The sequence below is a fragment of the Gadus morhua genome, chromosome 7 (assembly GCF_902167405.1).
Source record: "Gadus morhua chromosome 7, gadMor3.0, whole genome shotgun sequence".
NCBI lineage: Eukaryota > Metazoa > Chordata > Actinopteri > Gadiformes > Gadidae > Gadus > Gadus morhua.
The window spans coordinates 15196158-15211993 of NC_044054.1; the positions used below are offsets into that span (position 1 = coordinate 15196158).

Genomic DNA, 15836 nt, shown 5'->3' on the forward strand with positions numbered 1-15836 from the left:
GGGGGGGGGGGGGGGGGGGGCTGGTCTCCTCAGACCGGCCTCAGAGCCAGGTAGCGCTGCCTCCGCCGGGCCTTGTAGAGCTCCAACCTCTCCCCCTCCGCGAGGGGGTCGTCGAGCTCCCCTTCCCACCTCAGGCTCCCCCTGGCCTGGGCACTCAGCTCAGGAACGCCCCTTGTTGTGGGGGAAGCTAGCGGGGGCGGGTTGGTGCTCCAATGGGGAGCCCCCTCCTTATCTCTCCCCTTAAGGGCCTGGGGCGGCCCGGGTCCGGGGAGGGGGGGCAGGGAGACGGACAGGGTGCTGGGGGGCAATATGCTCCCAGGATTGTCTATGGAAAACAATACGCAGGTTATAAGTAGGGTAAAATAGGTAAGACAAGCAGGAAGCAGATGCACACAGTGTTTTTTTTCTCTCTCTCTCTCTCTCTCTCTCTCTCTCTCTCTCTCTCACACACATTCATGCATATACAAACATACCGACACACACACATTCATGCATTTACAAAGATACACACAAATTATCTCTCTCTCACACACACACACACACACACACACACACACACACACACACACACACACACACACACACACACACACACACACACACACACACACACACACATTCTTTCTCTCAGACATACAAGTACACAAACACACGCGCACACAAACACACGGGCAGGTCTCCACCGTGCTGAGAGGCAGTACTGGAAGGCTACTTGTATCGTATAAATAAAGCTGTTTTTGTGGTTCTTAGTGTTCCTAATGGACCAGTATTTGGTCTGGGATGATTTGATCAAAGATGTGCCTCGCAGCATGCAAACAAACATATCGAACTTTAATACAAGGAACAACGCCAATCGATCACCTTTATCCTCCTCAAGGTGGCTGATTGAATGCCCGCTCTTCGTAGGAACACTTGCTGTCTTTCTTCTCCGCCTCCTCCTGGTCTTCTTCCGCTCCCTCGCCTCCGTGTTTCTCAGGGGGGGGTTGCTGTTCCCCTCCATGTGTGAACCGACTTCTAGCATCGTCAAATGAGTCTGCTATAAGTAGTTTTTTAATTGAATCCTACGCCTTGTTAGTACAATAGGGTGTGCAAAACCATTCAGAATCCTTCAAAGACACTAATGCAAAACATCTGAAGCCTCTATTTGAGAAGATGTTCAGCCGGTGCTTCCGTGTTTTTCCGGTAGCATGGGAGGCAAAGAGACGCGTCTCCGTAGCAACCGTTAACCCGACTCCTCCTCCAAGTGAACTGGGAGTGCCGATATTTGATTAGTCATGTATGCACATGCCTTATCATGCAGAAATGTAATAAATATATGACTGACCCCGACGTGATTTGAACACGCAACCTTCTGATCTGGAGTCAGACGCGCTACCGTTGCGCCACGAGGCCTCATAATAATGATGGAAAGTCTTGTAAATATAACTAAGAGTACAATAAGCCTTATTTATTAGGTTCAAATGGAGTTACGTATGCTCATCTCAACCCCCATACAGCCTAAAATGAGTTAGGTGGAGGATTATTAAACTGTCTGTCTGTCTGTCTAACGCAGACTCGCACATTCTTGGCATTTTTAGGAATCATAGAATTACTGATACCGTTTCAGCTATTTCGGAAAATATTTGAAACACGGGAATGCAATATAAATCCTACATTCAGGTTCGATCTCCAGTCTGTGGAGGGGTAAAGGTTAGTTTGTGGGGGGGTTCAGCCATCTTTATGAATCGCTGGGTGTGTGTGTCTGGGGGGGGGGGGGGGTGCACGTGTTCTTCCATCAGCTGACGGTGAGAAAGCATCCTTGTGACGCAGCCGCAGTAATAGCACAGAGAGATGGATATTAAAACCTCAGAAGGAAGAGGAAGTCCCAGGTCATCACTTAATTAGGACTGGCTTAGTTGGTCTGTTCCTGAAACGAACCCTAGTATAAATATCGTCATGGCAACGAACGGAAAGACACGGACAGAGATACCTCACTATTGATATCGACGGTTGATTTTACATGATACAATTTATACAAAGGTTAACTGATGATCTTCAGTGTAACTCGAGACCTGCTCTTTAATAGACGTGGAGACCTTGACGTCACATCACGATGTTCACTTCCCATTGGACAGCGCTGGACGTCTACGTCACGGCGCTGCCAGCTGATCGGAGTAGGAAGCCGGCTGTGTGTGTGTGTGTGTGTGAGAGGGAGAGGGAGCGAGGGAGAGAGAGAGAGGTGGGGAGAGAGAGAGAGAGAGAGAGAGAGAGAGAGAGAGAGAGAGAGAGAGAGAGAGAGAGAGAGAGAGAGAGAGAGAGAGAGAGAGAGAGAGAGAGAGAGAGAGAGAGAGAGAGAGAGAGAGAGAGAGAGAGAGAGAGAGGAGAGAGAGAGAGAGAGAGAGAGAGAGAGAGGAGAGAGAGAGAGAGAGAGAGAGAGAGAGAGAGAGAGAGACTGGGGGGGGGGGGGAGTAGTTCTTAGCTAGAAGAGCAAGTGAGAAAGAGACAGGACTCAGACAGACCAGAGTTCTGAAAGGAGACCGAAGTCCTCGTCCGCATTCTACTTTCTGCTAAAGTAAGCTCGATTTCCTAAAGCTAGACTATAGGACATGTATTCTAATCGTATTCAGGCCGACATTTCGTAGACTATCGCAGTGTTCCGACATCGTGGACGGCGTGTTGCAGCGAAGGCTCGCCACTGTTCAGGGAGTGGGCGAGGCGCCGAGGTCCGGACCGTACTGCTCGGTCGACCGGGCAGGAGCGACAGGATCGGTGGTCAAGGTGGGGCGCCTAGACGTTTTAATGGTAAGTTGACGGCCTCGTCTTGTTCTTCCTGTCAGTTTGATTTGCCCTTTGGCTATTTGATGACCCAATTTCCAGTAATCGCCTACCACGATATGTACCTCTAAAAATGGGCCTTTTTTCTAATGAACTCTCCATTGGGGCTTAACGTCGGTGCGCGCGACCAATGGGCGTGGTCAAATAATCAGAGACACGGACTTAATATTATGAAGCAGCTACACCAGAGACCCCTGTGTCATTCCCAGTAACTCGGATCTTACTTCTGTAAAGATCCCCCCCCCCCCACACCCCCCCAATCCTGACTCAGTTTGCATCAAGGACAGGCTGGTCATGTAGGCTAAAGCTGTACGGAACGTGCATATTATAGTATTGTAACCTGTTCTATAACATGTACACATGTATTAATTAATGGGTACCAGATATGCATACACTTCCAGTGCCTAAGGTGTGATGAGCTCTGAAGAGCTCAATTAATTTCACAGGCCAGATGAGGAAATGTAGGATTTCCATATGGATCCTCAAATAGCCGGCTGTAACCTGGATGGTCACATGGGGCTAACTGACCCATGAGCCGAGTTACCTGGGACCGGCCCCAAATCACGTGTCACAATCTAAGGATGCGTTTCGACAGGCCTGGAATCTGAAAGATTCTCATTCTTCGCAACCCTTTATTGGGCCTGCAAAATGCTGATTGATCAAGATGTTCAAGGGAACACCCTTCACCTAGCCTACCGAACACCACCCCAAACCTCTTTCATCAGCCTGTCTGCGGCTATGGGGCCTGTCTTACATAATTGTACCGCTCCAGAGTGGGCTCTGCTGGTAGGAATGCGCAGTGCAGCTGGTGGCACGCGGCCCTCACTGCCTCGGCTCCATAGGGGCCACCCCATTGGTCGGTGGCCAGCCGGCCCCCCTGCCCCCTCTGTTTCAACCTTATGCTGAGCAAGGCCTTCTCCAACATCTTCTACATCTTGCAACCCGTCTTTTATGTTCAGTGCTGTTTGGAAACCTTTGTAACGTTCCTCCATATTTGCAGAAGTGAGTCCGTGTTGCTTAACAGTTGGGAGTGAACTGGTCGGAACAAAGAGAGCTTGTATCAGGCTGGGTCGTTCAACGGGCCCTTTAGATCAGCAGGAAACCAGCTATGGATTCTGAGGCCTAATCTGTTGCTGCCCCCCCCCTCCCCCCCATAACCCCCCTCTAAGGGGGAGAACCCTACTACACAAAACTCACCTCCACTGGATCTAAATTCAACCCGGGGCCAGCCCCACAGACACAAACGAGGTACCCTCTCCCCTTTACCCGCTTTTTAGCTCATTTTGTCTTAGAGTTTTTGTTTCTTAAACCTGCCACCAGTTCCCTGTTCTTCTACGGTGTTCTGAGTCCACAATCCGTCCTTCTAAAACGCTGCATTAGGAATTCTTTGAAGCTGTTCCAAAGGGACCACGCCCAGTGGGACCACGCCCCAGTGGGGGGGGGGCCTGAGCTCTGAGTTCAGGCCCCTTGGTGCAACACACCCCAGTGGGGGGGGGCCTGATTGGTTGGTTAAGATAACCTGGAAGCAGAAGCCATCAGAATTAGTTAATTTGTTTTACCTTATGGATCATGTGCAGCTAGACAATGGGGTAGGTAAAGTTATTTTCATGTTAGCTAAGTGTGGTCAGCGGGTAAGTGTTAGAGGTTAGGCGTCTGGCCTCTGAGAGACTATGCAGATGTACAGCTGCAAAGAAAAAGTACCGGCTCGGAGCAGAGAGTAGCAGGGGAATATCTACCCGGCTTCTCTCTGCTGAAACCAGGTCATGACAATTAGTCTTTTCTGATTGGCTCAAATTAGCGCACACACAGTAATGTCGAACAAGTTCTCGATAGAAGTTCTGCGTCTCACAGCGCCCCCATCTGTCCTCATCCCGCTATGACATGAGCCATGCATATTGGATTGTTTCAGTAACGTTGTTATTCGTGTAGTAATCGCTCAGTGTGTTTTCTATTTCTATTCTAAACCCACTAAAACACCAGTTCCTGTTCCCTGCATACTGTCATCCTCCGCCAACATCCTGTGGTAGAGAACCTGTGTGTGTGTGTGTGTGTGTGTGTGTGTGTGTGTGTGTGTGTGTTTTGGAGCTCCCCCGGCTCTGTCCGTGGGTTGCTTTGCGGAGACGAGGAGGAAGATACTGAGAGCTGGAGGATGAAGAGGAGGGCTGTGAAGATGTAAATCCTTATTGGGTTGTAATGAACAAAAACCTCAAACTCAGCCCTAAAAGTCTTAGGATAGGATGTTTAGTATGTACGCTTATTATAGGCTTGCAGGTTTAGATTAGGTCATGAATGGTTAATTATGAGAGAAAAATAACAGAAAGGATATAACCTTTGACCAGATCTTTCTGGAAGGGGTTGCTTCACGTGTGCGTTACCAGCAAGAGAGGGCCGGGACATCTGAGCCTACTTCAAGGGGAGCGATATCCGTTTCGGTAACATGGGTTTAGTGGTAAGAGAGGGGGCGGGACTGCTTATTAGTCCTTAACTGGTGAACTCTGTAGAGAGCGATTCTTCAGGGTAAGGGGTCAGAGGTAAAGGCACAGCAGGAGAGGTTGAAGAAGTGCTGTTGGAGGCCAGAGCAGCAGAAGGGAATTTCTCACATATGCTGCTGGAATGTCAGGAAATGTTACGGAAACCCGGGGCGGACACGCCTAACCCCACACCTCACCCGACTCCTCACCGTCTCAAGGCTTTCCTTCTTTCTCATTCCCTTCACACTCTCAGTCTTTCACCCTCTCACTCACCCTTTGGCTCACCCGTTCTGACTGTGGTCTCTCTCTGCAGGTCTGTAGGCAGCAGAGGATTCAGCCCCTACTTCTACCAACCAGATGATCCTTGTGAAGTCTGGTCCTCTTCTAATGGCTGACTCCACGCACCATCGAGTACGCCCTGGTCTGCACAACGCTGGCATGTGGCAGTTCTTCACTGGCAAGCTTTACGTTCCTGTTGTACTGCTAAAGCTGCCAGCTGAAGAACTGTCACGGTCTGCACTGCATCCCCTGAAGGAGGGTCCCCAAGAGACGGTCCGCACTGCGTCCCCCCAGGATCCCCACGAGGATTGGCCTTTATGTAGTATATGTTGTGTACTAGTACTATGTGTTGGGCCTTTATGTAGTATATGTTGTGTACTAGTACTATGGTTTGGGCCTTTATGTAGTATATGTTGTGTACTAGTACTATGGTTTGGGCCTTTATGTAGTATATGTTGTGTACTAGTACTATGGTTTGGGCCTTTATGTAGTATATGTTGTGTACTAGTACTATGTGCTGGGCCTTTATGTAGTATATGTTGCGTACTAGTACTATGTGTTGGGCCTTTATGTAGTATAGGTTGTGTACTAGTACTATGTGTTGGGCCTTTATGTAGTATATGTTGTGTACTAGTACTATGTTTTGGGCCTTTATGTAGTATATGTTGTGTACTAGTACTATGTGTTGGGCCTTTATGTAACCACATAAAGGCCCAGCACATAGTGCTAGTACACAACATATACTAGTATATGTTGTGTACTAGTACTATGTTTTGGGCCTTTATGTAGTATATGTTGTGTACTAGTACTATGTGTTGGGCCTTTATGTAGTATATGTTGTGTACTAGTACTATGTGTTGGGCCTTTATGTAGTATATGTTGTGTACTAGTACTATGTGTCAGGCCTTTATGTAGTATATGTTGTGTACTATGTGTTGGGCCTTTATGTAGTATATGTTGTGTACTAGTACTATGTGTTGGGCCTTTATGTATTATATGTTGTGTACTAGTACTATGTGTTGGGCCTTTATGTAGTATATGTTGTGTACTAGTACTATGTGTCAGGCCTTTATGTAGTATATGTTGTGTACTATGTGCTGGGCCTTTATGTAGTATATGTCGTGTACTAGTACTATGTGCTGGGCCTTTATGTATTATATGTTGTGTACTAGTACTATGTGCTGGGCCTTTATGTAGTATATGTTGTGTACTAGTACTATGTGCTGGGCCTTTATGTATTATATGTTGTGTACTAGTACTATGTGCTGGGCCTTTATGTAGTATATGTCGTGTACTAGTACTATGTGCTGGGCCTTTATGTATTATATGTTGTGTACTAGTACTATGTGTTGGGCCTTTATGTAGTATAGGTTGTGTACTAGTACTATGTGCTGGGCCTTTATGTATTATATGTTGTGTACTAGTACTATGTGCTGGGCCTTTATGTAGTATATGTCGTGTACTAGTACTATGTGCTGGGCCTTTATGTAGTATAGGTTGTGTACTAGTACTATGTGTTGGGCCTTTATGTAGTATATGTTGTGTACTAGTACTATGGTTTGGGCCTTTATGTAGTATATGTTGTATACTAGTACTATGTGTTGTTCCTTTCTGTTGAATAAAGATTACAAGATGAAAGGTTGTGGAGGGGCGTTCGCCAACCGTAAATTCATTAAAGAAATGAATCAAATCAGTCTCCATTATTAACCAGAAAGCTGGGCGGACCGAGCCGTATGCCCAGAGCGTCGACGCCCATCTGTCCCTGGGTCTTCTGGCTCTTGGGGCCCAGGGGACCTGGGTACAGAACCCGGGTCTTAACATGAATCATCACACACCGTAGGACTGATGAGCTGCTATCATTATTTGAGAAATGAAGGAAATATTTCGTCTTTTAATTTAGGATAGATCAAATCTCAAATGGAAAAATTAAGGACATACATGTTCTAGTCATTTAGACTAGGTCAACTAGACTCCACTCCTCTCCACCCTGTTACCACTCATCCTCTCTCTCCACCCTGGTAACAGTCTGTGGTGCCCAGCCTTCTGTTCATTGCTGGGGCTTGTTCACAGTGGTGTGATCTATGTGATATGTAGGTATACGCGGTATACCCAAGAAATCAATTTCGATAGTGATAGAAGTTTCTGGTTATTTTTTGAATGAAAGTATGACATTTAATATTAATATTGTAACAACAGATTTTTAAAATCTGTTTAAGATAAACTACTTTCAAAATATTATTTTTTACTTTGAAAGTCAGATGTACGCTTCTTAAATGTACGCTGGATAGCCTACCCAGTGGACTGTAGCAAAGGTTGCTTATCTATCCTTCATATATCGGGTTGTGATGTCACTATGAAAATCATTCCTTCCCTGTGCCAAACGGCTTGTACCAGCTTATCACACCCACACCTGGTGGCATGACATGAGCCCTTTAACCTAGAAACAAAATGTCAAGTTTAAACGTTTATCTCTTATCTCTTATTGGCGGCGCCCGGTTTGCAGCCGGCATCCTTAAGAGTTTGCGATATAGTTAAACAATGTCAACAAACATGAATCATTTTGATTCCTTTGATGAGCCTGTCGTGGTGTCTACTGTGGGTAAGAAACGTAAGCCTTTGAAAAACTGTTATTCGTGTATTCATAGCGCATTTTGGTCATGGATTTATTGCATTTTGGGAAAAAAATATTAAAAAAAATAAATTGATTTGAATGTTCGATTTTATTAAAGCCTCAAGATGCTATATGAAAGTTCGAAACAGAAAATTATGTTTTTCATCATACCACTTACGACTGTTAGGGGAGCGATAGCTGCTGGACCCAAGAGCAGAACACAGAGAGAGGACAGGAGTTGGAGTGAAGGTGAACAGGTTTGTATGGTGTAACCAGGAGTGAGGCGGGGGGCAGACAGTGGGGACTATCAGGCTGGAGGGAGTGAAGCAGGCATGCTGGAGGTGTAGATCCACAAAACTATAGGCAAAGAGAACAAAGGAGAAGCACGAGATTTCAGCAGGAGAAACAACAATTAGAAAGTGTACAGACTGGAGCCAGGTACGAATAACTACCACGGTATATCGAAGTACGATCTGGAGACGACTGCAGGGAAACCAGGTGTATCTGAAGGGGAGTTGATGAGCTGATGCAGGTTAGGTGTGAGCAGTTGAGAGTGGCAGGTTAAGCACAGAGACAGACAGGGGTTGTGGCCGACCCAGGGGGAGAACACACAGCACCACAACTGTGGCCATGACAGAGACCCAAAAAATAAATATAATTGTATTGTTTCAATCGAGCGTGAATGTAGTAGAGCTTTCACTTTTCACTTGCTTCTGTGACGGGGTGGCGGTCAGGACTTCATTCAAGGGTTATCTTTTTTCGGTATGAAAGCATAAGCAGTATTCTTCGTCTCTCCCGACACGGCTGCTGGCTTTTTAGGCTTCAAGCATACTTTATTTGAATCAAGCTATTTAAAGCTGTATGAGCGTAACCATTTCAATACACTCTTGAAAACACAGCTTTTTTACAAATTGATGTACTTGTTTCATTATGATTATGATGAATGATGATAATCAGGAAGCCAGGGATCTTCTGATGGATGAAGCGTTTCTTTTCACGCAAAGAAATAGTTTAAACAAACACCTGCACTGATTTGAGATAAAGGTCAGCAGTTTGGGTTTCACTCAAGGGCCCTGTCTTCATGGGATCACTGAGGCTGTTGCTAATTGAAGCTATCTCATTCTCACCATAGCAAGAAAAACCATTAGCATTTAGAATTAGTGAAATATATAAACAATTGTATGGAAACAGGGGCTTGTGTGTGTGTGTGTGTGTGTGTGTGTGTGTGTGTGTGTGTGTGTGTGTGTGTGTGTGTGTGTGTGTGTGTGTGTGTGTGTGTGTGTGTGTGTGTGTGTGTGTGTGTGCGTCCATCTATCTGTCTGGAAGGAATCTGGAGTTTGGCCAAAAAGCATATTCCTTCCTTCTGTTGTGTGTATGTGTGTGCACGCTCGCACACGTGTATGTCAAAGAGAGTGTGAGTGCCATGAAGTATAAGATATTTGTATACATCAAAAAACAAACACAAGATGACAAATTTGCTCAAATATTTTAATACTGACAGTCGAATAATGAAACACAAAAGTACAATACAGAGTACGACAGGCATATAGCCATGGTCTACCAGGGGTCTGTCCATCCCGAGGACTTTGCCCAGATATATAACCCTATAAAGCTCAAAATTGCGGCACATACTTGAACATGGCTGGGGTTTCAGTCCAGTGAGATGTCCCCACTGGCCAAGCAAACCAGGGATGATGTCAACGACACATCGATGAGGGCTTGGTTGGGTCCCATCAGATGTGCGACTTGCATACTACCAGCACAGGTGAATTTAAACAAAGCTGGGGTTTCACTCAAGTTTAATGTCACATCAATGTGGCCTTGGTTAGGTCCCATCAGATGTACATACTTTGTTTAAGTTCCCCTGGGCTAGTCTCCACCGTTTGCTTGGCCAGTGTGGGAACATCCCACTGGTCATCGTTGTCGTTGCCCATCAAAGGTCTGCTTGGATGAAGGATGATGACCATTTGTTTCAGGTTCTTTTTGGATTTTGGCCAGGCTACCTCCGGCCTTGGAGGTAGCAGCTGATGGGGAGATTGTTTCCTGCTGGTTGGATATCCGGAGGGTTTTCTGGCGGGGGCCTGTTAAGCAGCTCTTCAAAGTATTTCACCCATCGATTGAGTTGGCCCTCCTTTGTCTTGATGGTATTGCTTTCTTTGTCTTTTAGTGGTCGTTCTGGCTTGGTGTATTTGCCCGACAGCTTTCTAGTGGTGTCATGTATCCGTCTCATGTTTCCGTTTCTTGCTGCTGCTTCCGCCTGGTTCGCTAGTTTGTTGATGTAATTCAGCTTGTCATACTTACATACATGCTTTTCTTCACTATTCTGTGGGCATAGCTGTATTATTTGTGGGCCTTAGCTTTGGATGTTCTAGTGCCACTGTTAGTGCGACTGCAACTTTCCTAACTTTTACCTTTTGTAATGTTTCAGCAGATATCCATTCCTCTTGCTGGTATTTCTTGTAGCCGACGACTTCCTGACACGTTTATGTTATAGTGTCTTTAAAATGTTGCCACTGCTTGTCAATACTGTTCCCCTGTTCTAGTAGATCTCACAGAGCTTGTTCTTCCCTTAGCAGGTTCAAGATGTATTTATTTCTGTTTCCCCAGTGCGCTGTTCTGTTCTTCTTTAGTTTGAGTTTTAGTCTGGCCATTAGCAAGTGGTGGTCTGATGCAATATCTGCTCCTCGTCTACTCTCACATCCTGTAGTGTTCTCCTGAACTTCTTGTTAATGCAGATGTGATCTATTTGGTTTACCGTAACATGATCCGGTGACACCCATGTTGCTTTAGGTATGCTCTTGTGGGTAAATATACTACCTCCAATGACGAGTTTGTTTGATGCACAGATATCTAGAAGCTTCTTTCCATTGTTGTTCATTTTTTCCAGTTTGTGTCTTCTCATCACTTCTTCATATCCGATCTTGTCTTTTCCTATCTTTGCGTTCAAGTCTCCAATAAGTTGGGTCATATCTTTCTCTGAGTTGTTGCCCAAGATGTTCTGTAGTCTGTCGTATAACTCATCTTTTGTTTCTTCTTCATTGTTATTGGTTGATGCGTAGCACTGGATTACATTCATGCTTATATTATCTTTTGTTGTTCTGAAAGACTCTGTAATGATTCTTGGTCCATGGGCTTCCCACGCTATCAGTGCTCTCTGTGCTGATTCGGATAGCATGAGAGCAACGCCTTCAGTATGTGGGGCATTTTCCTCTTCATTGCCTGAATATAGCAGCATTTCTCCGCTCATGAGCCTTTTCTGACCAGCTTGCGTCCATCTTGCCTCACTAATTCCCAATAGCACCAGGTTGTAATTTCTCATCTCTGCTGCTATTTGAGCTGCTTTTCCTGCTTGGTACATGGTCCTCACATTCTAGGTTCCAATGGTAATGCTCTTCCTGGTTGAAAGAAGAGTTGTCAATCTTGAGGCTTCCAGGAGCTCCTGGCTTTCACCACTCAACTTCATAGGTCTTTGGGTTGAAGAACCCAAAAGAGTTCTCTTTTTTTCACTTTTTTTTACTTCAATATAAAAATTGCATAAACACACGCTTATATTTACAAAGTCGCAATATGAAAATATTGAAATTTTGTTCTAAGTCGATCAACGTTTTATACCCAAAATACAGTATGTTCATAAACACACACTAATAATAATAATAATGCATTGAATTTATTTAGCGCTTTTCTAGACACTCAAAGACGCCTACAGTGAAGGGGGAGGGGGGGGGGGACCTCACTTACCACCACCAGTATGTAGCACCCATTTGGGTGACACTGTGTGGCCAGGAAGGACTTGTTAGGCTATTAGTTGGTCTTTTATCGACTATCATGATATTGATATTTAAATATAAGTTTGAAACTGTCATTCTTGTAAATCAACTGGAGCACACGCACACACACACACACACACACACACACACACACACACACACACACACACACACACACACACACACACACACACACACACACACACACACACACACACACGCACCCTCAATTTAAAAAAAAAAAAAAAAAAAAAAGAATTTTTCTTTTTATAAATATGATAAAAATAATAGAATACTTGCTCACAAAACAAATTGTAATGAAACTTGTGACAATTTCCATTAAATACCGTTGAGATATGAGCATCCAACATCACTCTGACTGTTCACCAAACTGACAAAATCACTCCGCATTTATGTATGGTGTTTTGTTTATATGTTGCTTGGCAACAGTCCGCTCAGTGGGGACATTTTTGTTGCCGGAAGCAATTTCATTCGTTTCTATGATTAAATAAACAAACAAATCACAATCTATTGTCAATTATTATTATTAACAGTACATTTTACTAGTATAACTGTTGTATAAAGCAATATCACACTCGAGGTTGCAATGTTGTCGCTCTATATCAGCGCTGCTGTGATTGGCCGCCGGCCGGCATCGTGTGTCATGCCGGCGTCGTGTGCAAAATGCACGCACCCATATAGTATATCTATGGTGCGCACGGTAGTGACGTTAAACTTCTTCGGCAGCAACAGTTATATATCCGTTGGATATCCGTTGGTTATCCAATACATGTATTAAATGTTTTATGTTCATAAGAACCCATATTTCTTTTTATTGTATTTATTTACAATCGTGTTAACTTTAGTATTATACTGATTACTTTTTGTTCAAAGTTCAATGTCTGAAAGGTTTCTTTCCTTGTTCAGCTAAAATCTGTTTTATTTTTAAGTGGCAATGTACAATTATTTGTTACGTCAAATATCCTGCCACAATTTATAAAAAATAAACATTATTTTTGAATTGCAGTCACATGTTGTTTTTTTAGTGTAGAATTCTGTTCTTTTTTACACCTCACACATCACACATATCAAAAACCTATCTCATATTCAAAGCTATCTAAGATATCAATAAGCTAATGTTGCAGCTGAAATGTTCTCCACATCACAAGACATGATATGATACCATCTTTTAAGCAGAGTAATTGTTTGTTGTCCCAACATGTCAGTAGAACTACGCAGAAGTCCTTGTCTATGGTAGGAAAGGCCTGTGTGTAAAAAAGCGAAGTCTGAACTGAAGCTGGGTAGCTGGTTTTAGCATAGTACTGGTGCACCCCCTGTAATCTCAGATGCACCCCAAGGCATTCTGTTCTGGAACCGGGCCTGTTGATCACATTAGCTATTTGTTTAAATCTTCACTTTATTTGTTTCCAACCATTTACATTTTCTTAGATGTTGACTGCATGTTTACATTGTTTACTCCATTGAGACTTTGTTCGAATCCCTTCACCTGATTTAAGCCATTTAACATTTCTTTTGGTCTTAAATTATGCGGCTTTACTAAAACATATTTTCAACCTCACTTTGCAATACAGCACTCACCGCATTTTATGCAGTAAATGCATTATTTAAATGCATTATTTGAGCATTTAAGAAAACATAATTATTATTATTTTATTATTTTGTATTTTTCCATTCATTCCTTCTTATATAGGGTATTTTATTTCATTGAGTTGTAATTGTTTCTGACAAATGACCAACTCTGTTCATTCTTGTCTCTAAAACTCATTTACTGCTGCAGCAGCAGCAGTAAATGTCCTGTGCAAAAGACTGAAGTATCCCGTCGTCTCCGTCGCACATTACTGAGGTCAGGCCGGTTACGTATATACAGTAGTACAGTATTTATATAGCCAACAGTTATTTATCCATTGATGCTTTATAGTTTATTTGATGCTACTACCTAGCATCAAATAAAGAGGATCTGTTTATTGTCCTAGTAACTGATGACAATATCGAGTGTTGAATAATCTCAATTACTCATGGTGGTTGTAGGCTACTGTATGCAACGGTGAGCGTGGCGGTGCTTATAGGACGAGTGTGGAAGAGGCAAGGAGGGAATCATCACTATACACCCACTACAAAAAACTAGCCTACACCACTGCTTGCTGGGGAGATGGCATCAAGGCCGGGGAGACTGGTGAGGAAGGACAGCTCGGTTGGTGGGCTAGAGGCGGACAGTCTGGAGGCAGTGGTGGAGAGGAGGATAGGAGAGAAATTCAAGTCTGTCCTGGGTAACCCCTCCCATCCCCTCTGTGTTGAGCTGTGGCAGTTGGGGAGCCCCTTCAGCCACAGATTAATGTCCCCAAGGTGCAAGACGGAGCGCTTCAAGTGCTCCTTAGTGCCCGCGGATATTAGGCTGTACAACAGCACCTGATGTATGTATGTGTGTGTGTATGCGTGTGTGTGTGTGTGTGTGTGTGTGTGTGTGTGTTTATGTGTGTGTGTGTGTGTGTGTGTGTGTGTGTGTGTGTGTGTGCGCGCGTGTGTGTGTGTGTGTGTGTGTGTGTGTGTGTGTGTGTGTGTGTGTGTGTGTGTGTGTGTGTGTGTGTGTGTGTGTGTGTGTGTGTGTGTGTGTGTGTGTGTGTGTTATACCTGTGGGTTTTGGATGCATGAGGATTAACGGCAGTTCTAGTTCAACATCACTGAGACCTGAGGAGACAGAGGAGGAGACAGAGGAGGAGACAGAGGAGGAGACCAGTAGGAGACAGAGGAGACGTCAGATGGAGGAAGGTTCTGGGTGGTGCTAGGGGTCATCAGGAGGAGGCTGGTGACGGAGGAAGGTTCCGGGTGGTGCTGGAGGTTATCAGGAGGAGGCTGGTGACGGAGGAAGGTTCTGGGTGGTGCTGGAGGTTATCAGGAGGAGGCTGGTGACGGAGGAAGGTTCTGGGTGGTGCTAGGGGTCATCAGGAGGAGGCTGGTGACGGAGGAAGGTTCCGGGTGGTGCTGGAGGTTATCAGGAGGAGGCTGGTGATGGAGGAAGGTTCTGGGTCGTGCTGGAGGTTATCAGGAGGAGGCTGGTGATGGAGGAAGGTTCTGGGTGGTGCTGGAGGTTATCAGGAGGAGGCTGGTGATGGAGGAAGGTTCTGGGTGGTGCTGGAGGTTATCAGGAGGAGGCTGGTGATGGAGGAAGGTTCTGGGTGGTGCTGGGGGTTATATGGCGGCTGTATGAAGCGCCAATACGAGCTCTCATTGGAATCACGACCCAGCGAAGCTCCAGCTAGGACACGCCCCTTTGAACGGGGTACCCTTCTTCACATGATCATGAGACTAAAAGGTGGTTTGAACATCGGGCAATAAATGTTGCGTTACCACAAGGGCCAAAGTTTCCTCCCTCTTTGGATAGTCTTGCTGAATCCCAAGCAGGAGAAGGACACTAATGCGTTGCACCTGACGAACACAGGTCCTCCTGTGTGCTCCTCTCAGGGAGAGAGACTTAAGACCTAAGCAGGGGCCGTAGAACATCTCTCGGTCAGCCAGTCACAGGGCTGTGCTCCTGCCCAGTATCAGAGTCAAGTGCTCCAGTGAAGCTGGAGTGGCCCAAAGGAGGCAAACATATGTCCTTATGGGCCAAAGAAGCACCAGAACCCCCTGACAACCCGTCATCAAATGATCAGGACTCGGACTCTGACTCAAACTGATTTGATTGACTCAATTGAAAATGTTTTTCAATTTAACTTGATCATAATTGAGGCTTCAATGATTGTACTGATGATGTGACTCTTAATCTTTTCTAAACCTTAGTATGAATAACATATGAGGTATTATTTTGATGAATATTATGTATTACACTTTTTATTAAAAAGGCATCAATGCTTTTAGAAAATAATTTGTTTCTTT

The 15836-nt window shown here is 44.9% G+C and overlaps 2 protein-coding genes and 1 non-coding gene across 5 annotated transcripts; 1 reads left to right on the top strand and 2 right to left on the bottom strand.

Annotated features, from left to right (window-relative positions):
- Positions 1–29: 29 nt before the first annotated feature.
- LOC115547755 (protein LIAT1) lies at positions 30–1376 on the bottom strand. Its single transcript, XM_030362189.1, has 2 exons — positions 862–1376; positions 30–325 (listed from the first exon to the last, which is right to left on the bottom strand). The coding sequence occupies exons 1-2, from the start codon at positions 1019–1021 to the stop codon at positions 30–32; spliced, it is 456 nt and encodes a 151-aa protein (XP_030218049.1). The 5' UTR covers positions 1022–1376.
- Positions 1321–1392, bottom strand: trnaw-cca (transfer RNA tryptophan (anticodon CCA)). Its single transcript has one exon. It is a non-coding gene; the product is annotated as a tRNA-Trp (tRNA).
- A 1053-nt stretch (positions 1393–2445) lies between these two features.
- LOC115547863 (keratin-associated protein 4-6-like) lies at positions 2446–7254 on the top strand. Of its 3 annotated transcripts, none has more exons than XM_030362353.1 (5): positions 2446–2781; positions 5599–6261; positions 6350–6460; positions 6497–6646; positions 6935–7254. In XM_030362353.1, exons 2-5 carry the CDS (start codon positions 5643–5645, stop codon positions 7180–7182), a joined length of 1128 nt encoding a protein of 375 aa, XP_030218213.1. In that variant the 5' UTR covers positions 2446–2781; positions 5599–5642; the 3' UTR covers positions 7183–7254. The 3 variants fall into 3 exon arrangements, with proteins under 3 accessions (XP_030218213.1, XP_030218214.1, XP_030218215.1); XM_030362354.1 differs by having other exon boundaries at positions 6497–6604; XM_030362355.1 differs by having other exon boundaries at positions 2447–2781; positions 7061–7254.
- The last annotated feature ends 8582 nt before the right edge of the window (positions 7255–15836 follow it).

Bases quoted from the DNA above. Each gene is read 5' to 3' on its own strand.
- LOC115547863 (XM_030362353.1), top strand. From the start codon at position 5,643: ATGATCCTTGTGAAGTCTGGTCCTCTTCTAATGGCTGACTCCACGCAC. The intron at 6,461-6,496 runs GTGTCAGGCCTT...GTTGTGTACTAT, and splicing joins ATGTTGTGTACTAGTACTAT to GTGTTGGGCCTTTATGTAGT. The intron at 6,647-6,934 runs GTTGTGTACTAT...TATGTAGTATAG, and splicing joins CAGGCCTTTATGTAGTATAT to GTTGTGTACTAGTACTATGT.
- LOC115547755 (XM_030362189.1), bottom strand. From the start codon at position 1,021: ATGCTAGAAGTCGGTTCACACATGGAGGGGAACAGCAACCCCCCCCTG. The intron at 326-861 runs GTGATCGATTGG...TGTTTTCCATAG, and splicing joins CCACCTTGAGGAGGATAAAG to ACAATCCTGGGAGCATATTG.